At 52.5% G+C, this 12448-nt stretch overlaps 2 protein-coding genes across 2 annotated transcripts; both read right to left on the reverse strand.

The window, feature by feature from the left end:
• Positions 1–1537, reverse strand: LOC131216447 (serine protease 7-like). The gene is made up of 4 exons (XM_058210941.1): positions 1219–1537; positions 799–1154; positions 452–720; positions 1–388 (listed from the first exon to the last, which is right to left on the reverse strand). Exons 1-4 carry the CDS (start codon positions 1471–1473, stop codon positions 69–71), a joined length of 1200 nt encoding a protein of 399 aa, XP_058066924.1. The 5' UTR covers positions 1474–1537; the 3' UTR covers positions 1–68.
• Positions 1538–1726: 189 nt separating this feature from the next.
• On the reverse strand, positions 1727–3089 carry LOC131215029 (CLIP domain-containing serine protease B15-like). Its single transcript, XM_058209405.1, has 4 exons — positions 2912–3089; positions 2493–2802; positions 2150–2436; positions 1727–2082 (listed from the first exon to the last, which is right to left on the reverse strand). Exons 1-4 carry the CDS (start codon positions 3087–3089, stop codon positions 1727–1729), a joined length of 1131 nt encoding a protein of 376 aa, XP_058065388.1.
• Positions 3090–12448: the final 9359 nt, after the last annotated feature.

Here is a 12448-nt window from a genome sequence, read left to right on the forward strand (position 1 = left end):
TAGAGAGTTATTTTATTTGGCTACGAAACTAAGGTTTCTCGATCCTTTGTCCCTTCTGGCGCGTCCAACTACTTCTTCAGGCTGGTCAGTATCCAATCGACGTACTCCGAGATGCGGGTCGAAACCCCCGGGGCCCGCTTCAAGCCACACTTCGGCCCATAACTGACCACGCCGGCTATGTAATACCGCGGATGGCGCAGCTCTATTATCGGTGCCCCGGAGTCCCCGCTGCAAACGTCCTCCAGACCATCGCCCACCGTACACATTTGACTCGAGGGAATCTTCCCCCCTTGCAGATGCTGCCGCAGGGCCTGCGAGCAATTGTCCCGCGAGACTACGTACAGGCCCACCACCCGCTTGGTGTTACTCATCTCCCCATCACGCCCATCTGTTCCGAAGCGGATATCGAAATGTTTGAGCGGGTTTAGAGGACGATCGCGGGCGCACTTACCGGTGCTAGTGGAACCCCAGCCGTACGAAAATACCTGCGACTGAATGGCCTCATCGTACGTATGATTCAACGGCAGGCAAATGGGTTGAATGTAATCCGAGTTTTCCACCGGCCGGTCCATCCGGAGGAGCGATAGATCGTTCAGATTGTACCGTGTAGTGTACGCCTCGTGCGTCACCAACTCGGTGGCTCGACGCTCCTGACACTGCCCACTCTCCAGACACACGCTCAACTCGCGCAAATCGAACAAACCCAGATACAGGATGACACTACACAGATCGGGAACCAAACAGAAGCGTGATCTTCGTGAGCCTGCGCTCCATATGCTGATTGTGATGGATGCTTACTGTTCCGGCTCCAGATGATACATACAGTGCGCGGCCGTCAGGACGTACCACTGGGTGATCAATGTCCCGGTGCAGCGTGTCACAGATCGTGTTGGGTCCCTTTGAATCCGGACAAACACGGCCCACTTGTACGTGTGATCGTCATCTTCCTGTGAGCTGATGATGTGATTTGCGGGTGTCCGTTCCCCGCAGCGTTCCGGCAGGAGCCTCATGAACTGACCAAGCCCGGGCAGAACGCGTCCCCTTTTCATAGTCGTTGTCGGTGCCACCGTTGTGATCCTTGTGGTCGGGGTCCTCCTTCGGGTGGGTCTTCTTGTTGGGGCCACCGTTGTTCCGAGCGGTGCGGTGCAGCAAAACTACAAAACAAAACACGTTGTGAGGCGCCTAAAGCGTACTAACGGAACACACACGTATACTAACGGAATCATCAGTAGTGGCGCTGCCTTCACACGCCTTACTGACGGACGTTATCAGCTCGAGCTGGGCCGTGTACAGCACGCTCTGCCGTAGCAAACTGTCGATCTCTTTGCAGTCCGCAGCGGCCACACACCGTCCCGGGTCGCCATTGGGCCGAATACAACTCCGATTCGCCTCCGCTGTGCCGGGGAACCACACCAGCGGCAGCAGAAGCAACCCAATTGTCCCTAGTGTCCGTAGTGTGTCCCACCGAAGCATCTGGCCACTGATCGTTTCTGCTGATAGCTGCTCCTCTGCGACACGAAAAATGTTGCTTCCAGGCCAAACGCCAAACACCGACTGAGAAGATCGCTGTTATCAGTGCGCCTTTCGGTTCGCAAAAGAATCTCGTGCACTCCGTCACACATAGAGGCGTCACGATGATAACCGCGGTCGTTCTCGGGGTTTGTGAAATATTTCACTACGTCACAGATCAAACTCGGGCGCTTATCAGGCTGGCAAGCTGGTCTATTTATTTCAATGACTGCCCAGTGGCGGCCACTCTACCAGGACCGCTCCTGGATCGTATCTTGTCCAGTATCCACTCACCGTACTGCTGGACGTTGGTCGAAACGACGGGGTAGAGGTTGTTGGTCCGTCCGACACCGTAGCTGACCAGTCCCACCACGAACCAGACACCCTGCTTGCGGTACATCAGCGGCCCACCGGAATAGCCGGCGAACACGTCGTGTCCGGTGATGCTGACCGTGCAGATGCTCCGCTCGTCGAGCTGAGGGGCGGTAAGACTTGCGCCTTGAAGGATGTCCCGGCACTGCTCCAGTGAAATGCGCTCCACCGTTACCCACTGCTTGGTGTCACTGGGTTGCCCTGTTACAGAGGGAGAGCGGAACGTTAAAGGCACGCCACGAGAAATTGGTCCAGGTCCGGATACCACCTTCCGCATTGAGGCCCCAGCCGAAGGAGCGCAACGCGTGCCCGAAGGAGGCAACCTCCTCGTGTTCCTGCGCCAGTGGGACGCAAACCGGCCACGGTGAGTCCGGCGCACCCATCGGAATGCTGCGTTTTAACCGGAGCAACGCGATGTCACACCCTGCGCTAGTCTTCGTGTAGTTCTCGTGGATGATGACCTCCTCCACGTACGAAGGGCGCACGTTTCTTCCCCGAATCTGCAGCCCGTGGCCGTCGTCCGATAGATTGTGCGCGTTCACGTACAGCACGAGGCTATGAGGAGCAAAGCCAGTAAGTACTGACTGATTCACCTGGGTCGGCATTCTTACTTCTCGAGGTCCTTCGCGCAGTGTGCCACCGTCAGGACGTAGTCGGGAGTGATGAGACTTCCAACGCATCGGCCCCGTTTGTCTTGGGCGTTGGTGCCGGCTACGAACACTCCAAAGGCGGCATTCTCTGCGTATCGCCCACCGTGCCTAGCGTCTTCTGGTAGCCAATCTTGAAGACACTCTCCGTGCGGTACCATCCGATCGGTGACCCGGTGGGGAACGAAGGTGTCTACTTCCGGTCTGAAGGTGGTGGTGCTGCTCTTTGTCGATTGAACCGAGCTCTGCGTCTTTGGCGTCGACCGCTGAAGATCTGTCAGAGCACAGCAGAACTACCGCGGGTGAGAGTATTACAATATGGCCACTCGATCTTCACGTCAGGGATCTTACATGATCTGTGGTCGGGCAGGCACGGGACGCACTTTGCAGCAGATTCGTTTCCTGTACGCTGATGTACGTTTTGTCCGAGAGCTGCTTCCACGGTGGGCAGCCGGCCAGCGGAACACAGAGTCCATTGGTGACGGCCAGCGTGATACACCACCGCGCATCGGCCAGACTTAGGGACGACCAAAGGGCGATCAGTGCGCAACTCAAACGCATCCTAGTGGCATCAACACCCGATAGCGACTGAAGTGGCACTGTGGGCGTCCAGGAATTTCGTGCGAAGTCCTCTTATCACTTGTCCACAGCGTGTCCAATTCTTCTTCAATTCCCTTCACTAGAGAATTGGGCGTTTGTTTGTGTTGATTCGCGCGGCGATAACACCAAATTGTCTACACACGAACCACCGACGTCATCCGGGAGGACGTTAATTATAGACTCGCTTCACGCTACAGGTCCAGAAAACAGGAACGGAACGGAGCAAATAACGATCCGTGTGTTCAGCCACGCGTTCGATCAGACCGGAACACCTCTTCGAAGGGGACGCGCGCGCACACACGGGAAACGGTGTCTGCTCCTTCAGCCTTCGAAGGCGCAGACACGGAAAACCGGGAGAGCAAACGGGTTAAAAAAACACAGTGAGGCCCCAAAACAGAAACAGGTGTCGTCGGTGGCCCGTCTTTGCCGGAATTGTTCGATTAATTCGATTCCCTATTCGACTCTCTAAGCCGAGTGTCTAAAAAGTACGGAACCCGTAGCATATGTCTCAACTTTCGGCGTGGATATGGGCGTTTGACGTTTTCGGAGGCTCAGCTCCAGGAGTTAATGAACACGAGGCGCCCCGAATCGAATCGTATCGAAGGAAAGCGCCCGCCCGTGAGTTCAGTGACCTGCCGCGGACCGATAAGGGATTCCTACTTTGGCCCTTTCTTTTTGCTGCCCCTTTTTCACAGGCACCACGGGGAAACGCGAGGACGCACTTTCCGGCACCGAAGAAGATGTTCGCGCTCGCAATACGCGATCGTATCGCTTTTTGAGTAGTGCCACTCCCTGGCGCTCGGTTCGACCCATACCCGGGCCCGGTAAATCTGGTTGATGAGCTCCGCGCTCTCCCTCCCGAGGGTCTTGCACAGGGCACAGGGATCCCTGTGTGGGCCCCAGCCCTATCGCTCGAACGTTGGTCGATCGCGATCGCCCGACTTGTCCGGCGCTCTGGCTGGCTGGGTGGTTCCAGGATCCTGCCTGGAGGCGTAAAGAATCAAGAAAGGACGGGTGGACGGGCGGCTAGTCCGGGCCGTGCCCGGCCAACGATTATCCGATCGTTTTCGCGTTGGTTCGCGACGGCTTGCTGAAGAACGAACGGGGCTTTCAATACGGCAGATCGCATCGGCCGATCGCGAAAGGAGTGTGGTGCCCTCGCGCACGCACACACCCAATTCATTAAGGAAGTGGAGCCGGAACACACGTGCGGTTCCGCGATCGTACATGCGCGATCTCGGGGGGCCCGTGGCTTTATTAAGGCACACTCCTCCGTTCGCTGAGGCGGCTCACAGAACGCCTCACTCGCGCTCGCTCACTTCTTTTCTATTTACAGGCCCTCCGGAGGGGTTCATCATCTTCCTGTGGCCGGGGCTCGGAAACCAGCCCCAGATTAACGGGTGATAATACAGCAAAACCCACAGCGAGCTCACCGGAATCGATCGGTTGATCGTTCACCGCTAATTGCTTGCACGATTAACCACATGTAATATTCGGCAAAAGGATGCTCAATGTTTCGCTAATATAAAATAATACGACTACTTCTAAAACACCCATGGTCCGGGGGCCGTGGCCGTTCGCGCTTACCGGGGGGCTTGTGAAGCCGACAACATTTACATAAATCATTGTGGCCCGATTCGGCGGGGCTTCGGCGGAGCCACGCGGCGCAGCGCAGCGCAGGATCGTTCTCGGAAAAAGTGGGTGGAGACTCGCGAGACAGTCGATCGAGATCGATCGGAGAAAAAATCCGAAATACATCCGACGACGAACGGGCGGCACAGCATAACGACGCCACGCGGACGGTATACGCTGCCACCCGAACAGGGTTCAATCGGATCATTCGAAAAGCGTGGCTTTCGTTGCTGATCGTGGGCTTCATTCTGCGTGGTTTCGAAAAAGCTTCAAAGCTACTTAGGGGTTATTGCGTTTATCGTTTCAGTTCTCAATCTAAGTCCAGAATCTAAGCTCTCTAATGCGTGTCTTTGTGATCCTGCGTCATCCGTTGCCGGAGTTTGTTCCACAATTTACACTTTTACCGTTCGAAGCAAAGATCGTGTTTTTAGATCAACGTAAGAGCATAAGATCACTATCGAACCTCACAGAAGCGAAGAGTCCATTGGGCCGACCGGGGGTCGATCTCAGTTCAACCGTCCCCGATCCGTATGTGCAACGCAGTTTCCGTACCCCTCTCGCCGATAGTGTGACTATTGCTCCACCATAGCGCCATGTTCCGCCCCGAAGGCCGCGCCACGATTGCGTGCCACTAATCGACGCGCGCGCGCACTTTGCGTAACTTTGTTGCACGCATCGACTTGTTTGCTGCATACACGGCGGGGCTAGCCCCTGGAAGCAATAGAGATCACACGGGCCATGCCGGGCCAAAATGAAACTAGTGCACCACCCAAACGCACGCCAGCCGATCGCGGCGGAGTGGAACCGTCCCGTTTTCCTTCTTTGCCGCCGGTCGTACGTCGTACGCTAATTAAGCGCAAACAGCCATCAAATTATCCCCACCGTCTTGGCGTTGCGAGCAATGCGGGATGGCGGGTCGTGGCCTTTAGTGGCAGTCCCCGAAATGAAAAACCCCAAAACGTAAGGTGCGCAAGTTCCTTTGACATGCAACTGAAAGCCGCAAGCCCTGCCACAGCTACGCACAACAAAATTTAATGTTGGACGACCAAAAGGTACTTGGCAAGAGGGAAGAAGTAGGGTTCCAAGATCCAAACTAGGCAAGTAATTCAATTCCGTATACACAAAACACTTAGCTACGCGATGAAATCAAACGGCCACACTAATGAAAAGGTGAATTTAGACAAATAAACGAGTGTAAATAGGAAAGCCTTCAGAAACTATAAAAAGTTGGCTTAAAAGTAAATAAAAAGCCTAATTTTAAGCCGCGAAATCTCATTTTAGTTCAAAACAAAAAGCAGAAGGTTCGACATAGCTCAAGGTTTATTATCAACAATTTTAAACTACAGCTTGAAGCTTTTCGAATTAAATCATACAAAACAAACATAATTCGTCTGAAAGATACCAAAAGGGTGCTATCCTACTCGAGCGGAACACCGCCTGTTTGCCATTGAACCCGCTGGACTCCGGTCCTTAAATTTCTCCTTCAATTTGTTTTCTTTTTACACCGCCCGCCATCGGCCATCTCGTAGGGGTGAACCCCACTTCGCTCCGGTGCGCTAAGTCAACAGCCCACGCGATACCGAGAAAGGACCATCGGCCGCGACCGCGATCAGAAATTACAACATTCGCTTCGCTTTTCCAGTGCGAGCTGGAGAGTGAAATTTTCCCCGGAGCCACCGATCTCCGGCACGCACACGGTGGGTCCCTCCTAATGTGACATGTACGCCCTTAAACCCAGCGTGCCGCGTCGTCGCCAGATTTTGCAGAGCGGAAAATTGTTGTTCCATTGGGCTGAGGCCGTGGGACTTGGTTGGTGAGCGCAAATCCTGCGCCTAAATGAGCGCGACAACGACGCCGGCGAACAGGTTGCGCAAGATTACAGACACCACCAGGCCGCGGTGAGCACGAAAGTGAAATCGCGCGGTTGGAAATGAATTGCGTCTTGAGAGGATGGCCCTAATCTGCATCGCATGAAAGTAAAGTTTAATTTAGGACTTTTTGTTGTTGCTACTTTCAACGCTGTAATAACGTCACGTGTGGTTGCGAATCGCTCTGCTAGGTACGCCGCATATGGTCGAGAGTACCATGGAAATGGGTTTTAATTGAATTAATTGTTCCCTTTCGGAACAATATCGGAAATCCTGGTCCAACTGACCGGAACTTTCAGTTAGTCTCGAATCGCATTAATGGAGATGGGCGGATCGCTCGACAAATACCGAACAGGACTCTCGACAGAATGATGAATAAACAATCATTCCTCTGTTTTGTGGTGCTTTGTGCCCCCTTTTGTGGACCACAAATATCCGAGTTTGTAGTGCGTTGCAAAATTCTTTTCGTTATTATTTGTGCACCAAAACCGAACCCCTTTTGGGGGTTTGGCGCAATGTTCTGTTCCATTTGTAAAGTCCTGGACCATTGGCTGGATTTTTGGAATAATAATTCCCGTTTATTTAAACGAACATATTTTTTCTCCTAGGCGATCCGAAACATAGCGCAATGAAATCACGACGTAGCGACGAAAGTGGCTAATATATAAATCGCAACGATTCACTTTTTTTGTTTGTCGAATAACGGCAAACGGCTTATCGTCGCGCTCTAGGACACCCTGGCGAGCCCGAAATAGATGGTTTCGATTCGGAAGTGGTAGCAAAGCTAGCAGCAGCAGCAGCAACAGCCAGCGAAGAAAAACCAATTACCCAACAAAGCTGAGGGCCATGGGAATGGCTCCAATTACGGTGAAAATAATTGCCGCAAAAAAGCACCAACATAAACCCCCCCCCCCCGTCCAACCACCGGGAGGCGGCAGTGGCAACGTGTTGTCCTGCGGAGCGACTGGTTCCGTCCTTTTCCGCGGGGAACCCGATTGCGCGACACGATCGCGCGCGCAATTCATCAAAGCTCAAATTGATTCGCGTTCGCCCGGGAAAATATGCAAAGAATCAAAACGGAGCGCGAAAGAAGTTCTCACGAAAGGACTCAATCGACAGCGCGACAGGACGGAACGTCCTGTCCGCGCTTCGGTTCGTCAAACGTCCTGTGTTCCTGTAACTGCACGGCCTAGCAGCCGACGAACGCGATATATTAATTTTTGTACGCTCTGTTGTACGTATCGAAGGCCGGAGACCACACCGCGTGCACTGCAACAAGGGGCAGCGAAGCTACGATCTCGGGATCTCGAAGGACTCTCGCGTGGTAGGGGTCTGCGTTGGGAAGCGGTGTGCTCTTACGGGATTCAAAAGGTTAATGGGAGGAAAGAACACGGGACACTCCTTGAACCCGCCGCTCTGGACATTCGCATCGATTGATCGAATCGTTCTTTTTTTCTTCCGAGCCGCGAGAAGCAAAACTTCTCAGCCGAGCTCGAACTCCCGCCTCCCGCCGAGACGAGTGCGCCGCGTGTGCCGTGTCCTGCGAATGCGAACGGCGGCAGAGGGGACGACCAGCGTGCGTCTTGGAACACGGCCCGGGCAGGGGAATCGACTTCAGATCGAACCTTCGAAGAGTGTGTGTCCTTCGCGAGAGTGCACCGGCGGCCCAGCGGTCGTCTTCGTCGTCCTGGTCGTTGATTTTTGGATCGATAGCTGCGTGCTGCGCGCGAGTCGTCGATGGCAGGACCGGCGCAGGATTTCCCGGGCGCACAACAGGACAGTGGGAATTCGTATTGTACTCTCTCTCTCTCTCTCGGTCGAGCCGATGGGAAAAAGTCCTCGCCGACGACAATGCGATTTATTTTGGGCCAGATGTCAAATCGCGACATCGCGGCCTATCGAAGAGAGCGGCGACCTTCCGGCGAAACTTGAGACGTTCCGGCGCCGATTCGACCCACCAAAAGTAGGGCTCCGGAGTTGTTGAAAAGTGACCTTTTCTGCCACTGGGCTGCCCTGAAAGTTGAGGGTCGCGATCTTGTGACTTTCCGTGGGCAGCGGTTTTGTGGTGGACGGAAATAATGACGGTTCCACGGCCAAGGAAGTCACGGGCAAACTGGCGTCAACAAGGGGCTTTTCACTTTCACACTGTTGTAACATAATGAAAGAAGAATGATTTTTAAATTGCTCTACGCAGCCGGAAATAGGAGACGAGTGGCGTTAGTGAGACACGTGAGGTCACTTTCTTGTTAACAATAAATTAATTTCACTATCAATAAGAAACCGTTTAACCTCAATTTATCGTCAACTAGAAGGTCTCACGGTTTAGGGGAAGGGCAACCTATTGCAGAAATTTGCAGTTCTAGTTTCATTCGGTTAATATTCAAATTAAAAGTTTCGTGTTCTTAAAACGATAAGAAAAGGTTGAACAAATAGAAAATGAGCCTATTTGTGTGTTTCAATTCAGTGTCTGGAATTCGCAAGTTAAATTCCACAAATTAATGCTTCACATGAGAGCAATATTATCACCATTTTCTCACCATCAAACATATTTTCAAAGTGAGAATTTGGGTTTTTTTCATTTTCGGATCCGCTATTACGGCTTATCATCGTTACCATCTTCGATTGGTCGTTTGTGGCAACTCCTAATTAATTGAATCGATCCGAGAGCGTCAGAATTCCTTCACACAACGAGCGGTGCCAGAGGCCGAACGTGTGGTGTCTCGGGTGGTCTCCGCAAACCCAGAACACCGCCACCACGTAACACCTTTTTGTCGATCCACAAGGGCACCAGATCGCGCCAGTGTTGAGACTGTCTCCGTAATTGACTCTGCCTTCCCATCGGGACCGTGCCGCGGCACCAAAACTGATCGCGGTACGACCTGAATTCAAAGAAAGCACTTAGCCGCCCGGCGGTTACATCTCTTCCGATTCCGTCCATAGACGCCTAGCGGCCAGGCGCACGGCACCATCCGGGAATCGCGAATGCCGATCACGCACACCCGTTCGGGGCCGGGTCGGCATTATTGACCATACGGAATCGGAAATCGGTTGCCGGCCAGCCAGAGATGGACACACTCATCGGGAATTTTGTCGCAGACATTCGATGATTAATCATCCGGCAAATTCCAATCAAGTGCGCGCCACGGTATGGCGGCCGCCCGGGATAATGATTAACGCCCGGTCGGTGTTGTGCGGGGCCAGCGAGCCAAGGCGAAAGATTAATAAGGACGCACTGGACTGGACGCGCCCAACGCGTGCAGCAGGTGAAAGCTGGGAAGGCAACAACGGCAAGAAAATCACTCCGCCGCCGGCAGACGCGTCGGCATTCGTCGATCATTAAAAATTAATTCATAACCCAACCCATCGTGGGCAATCGAGCAGAAGGATTAGCGATATTAACGGTGCAGAAGAGCTCGGGGTGACTCACATAAGAATTGTTTAAACAAATCAACTAAACAGCTTTGACGTAATTTTTCGATACTTTTAAAAATTATTTAAGTAGGTTAATAAAAAACCCTCGTATCGATCGCAAATATGCTTCCCGCAAAATGTCTTCCATTATGGTTCATTAACTATCTGCACGGCGAGATTGATGTGCTCCGATACCGACATCCTGCACTCATCATCCAGTCCATACGGATTGGCCCCGTAGTGTGTGGGTGGCTTAACCCTTTTTGACCCCCACCTTCGTTATCTAAGAAGCAGAGCTGGGCAAGATTCTAGCAAAAGCCCCTTAAAAAACCGAACCAACACCGAAGCATCGGAACGGAAACCATCGTCGTCGTCGTTATCCTCATCGTCCGTTCATTAATGGTCGTCGGATGGCCGGATCATCGGGACCGGGCACACGGGCACAGATTATCGACGGCAGTCGATCGGATATAAAATAATTACTTTGTTTACTCAACCCCGTGGCAACGTACCGGAGCGCCGTATCATAACGACTCTATTGCTCCCCACGATCACCACCCTTCTCCTCTGGAGGATCGCCAATCCTTGGGCGGAAAACCAATGTTCCGGAGCACAAACCGCGGACCACTTTCCTGCATCATTCTCCCGGCCGAAGTATCTTTCACCGCGACCCTCCCCACTGGGTTTTTATGATGCGTTTATGCGCAAATATGCTTACGATGACGATTCAGCGCTCTCTCTTCCTCTCTTTCTCTCTCTGTCTGAACGATGAGGTGGTCGAACACGATGGCGCCTGGCCCCAAGATGCTGATAAGGACATAAGGACGAGAACGGAGAAATTGACCGCATAGCGCATAGCGCACGTCGTGGAAAGGAAGGAAACCCCGAAAACAAAAAAAAAACAAAATGCAATCCCTTTGGCCCGGCGAATCTAGATATAAAAGTTGTGGTCTCGCTGCGAGAGGGAGATTTTACCGAGGGGCACGCGGTGGCAGTACGCGGCGGGAGTTCTCCGGAGATGGAAGAATAATTCAATAATGTGCCAATGGCCGGGCCAAAGGACGACGCAGAGGCCAGGAGTTCGTGTTTCCTCTCTTCGGCTTTGATGGACGTGATGGGGGACTTGACGTGCGAGATACGAATTTTGTAAGGCCAGCGCAGCGTTGGTCCGGCCATGGAAATACACCGCGAACGGAATTGATTTTTGTGCATAACACCCAATAATTCAGTGAAAAGAAATAGAAATGCGTATCGAAAAGCATTTTTCCAATACTTTGTCAAGTATTTCGATGAACCATTACCAATGATCTTCATCGGACGTACCGCGCCCCATGAACTGTGAATCATGAACCAATAGCGCGGGGCGCCCCCGTCATCCCCCGCACCCGTATGACCCGCGCGGAATCGAGTACAGGATGAACGTTGGACGAGTTTTCGGTACCGCTTGCTGTCCGGCAAAATGCTGCGTTCCTGTTCCCTTTTCAAGTTCATTTCAAGTTGGCTGCAAATTATTGTTTAATTCACTGGGCGCCCTACTTGCCCCATGAACCCCTTTTTCGAGATTTCATTTCACCTAAGAATTAATAAGATTATCTGTCGCGTCTAAAGGCAACAAGTTATCACATCTTCTGTTTGCACATCAACACAAAAGGACAGCAGCCGCGGCCAGGGAAGTGAATAAAAAATCAATAATTTAACTACTTCGCGTCACGGCGCCGTGGTGGGGCCGTGGAAAAGAAAATCGTAAATCTTCTCCAAATGCGCCGACGGGAGAAACTGTATTCCGCCGCCAGCAGCAACGAGCGCGGCTTCACAACCTTTCCGAAGGACTTCACAAGCTTCAAACGATTTCAATGCATCATCGTCCAGAAGCTCGGGGTGATCGGGTGGCTGACAAGGGGGGTGAATGCAAAAATTTGAATCAACTTACCGTTCCGCTCCGTTCTGGTTCCAGCGACGACGGGGCAATAAAATCTTCTGCGGCCTTCCTGAAATGAAAAACCGCCAATGCGATGCAGAGAGTTGATGAATGGATCGGTTGGGCGGTTCGACGAAAACGTACATCAAATGGCAGACAGCCAGACGACAGGACAACAGGGACGGGACAGTTCGGGCGGTCGCGTTTTCGGCGAACTGACCAAGATCGTCGACAAGTTGGAACCTTCGGATGCGACTGCAGTGCAAACCGTCGTAAACCCAATAAATAACACGGTGAGCGTCTTCGAACGGGATCCATTGAGTCCGTGTTTCGGAGGGGCCACTTTTCCGCTGGAAGTGGAAAACGTTTTTCCAATAGTGCATTCTTGTTTTATTGTTCGTTTATCATTGTTAACACAGTTATCTGTCCTCTGGGCGGACGGTGTAAATAGGTCGATGTGTCTACGGTGACTACAAGCCGGAAAGAAGATC

Source organism: Anopheles bellator, chromosome 1 (assembly GCF_943735745.2).
Source record: "Anopheles bellator chromosome 1, idAnoBellAS_SP24_06.2, whole genome shotgun sequence".
In the NCBI taxonomy this organism is placed as follows: Eukaryota; Metazoa; Arthropoda; class Insecta; order Diptera; family Culicidae; genus Anopheles; species Anopheles bellator.

What these genes read in the sequence shown, in the direction of transcription:
- LOC131216447 (XM_058210941.1), bottom strand. Translation starts at nt 1,473, where the DNA reads ATGCTTCGGTGGGACACACTACGGACACTAGGGACAATTGGGTTGCTT. An exon ending in TATCATCTGGAGCCGGAACA is followed by an intron (nt 721 to 798) that starts GTAAGCATCCAT and finishes CGATCTGTGTAG; the next exon opens with TGTCATCCTGTATCTGGGTT. An exon ending in CTGGGGTTCCACTAGCACCG is followed by an intron (nt 389 to 451) that starts GTAAGTGCGCCC and finishes GCTTCGGAACAG; the next exon opens with ATGGGCGTGATGGGGAGATG.
- LOC131215029 (XM_058209405.1), bottom strand. Translation starts at nt 3,089, where the DNA reads ATGCGTTTGAGTTGCGCACTGATCGCCCTTTGGTCGTCCCTAAGTCTG. An exon ending in TGCGCGAAGGACCTCGAGAA is followed by an intron (nt 2,437 to 2,492) that starts GTAAGAATGCCG and finishes TGCTCCTCATAG; the next exon opens with CCTCGTGCTGTACGTGAACG. An exon ending in CTGGGGCCTCAATGCGGAAG is followed by an intron (nt 2,083 to 2,149) that starts GTGGTATCCGGA and finishes CCTCTGTAACAG; the next exon opens with GGCAACCCAGTGACACCAAG.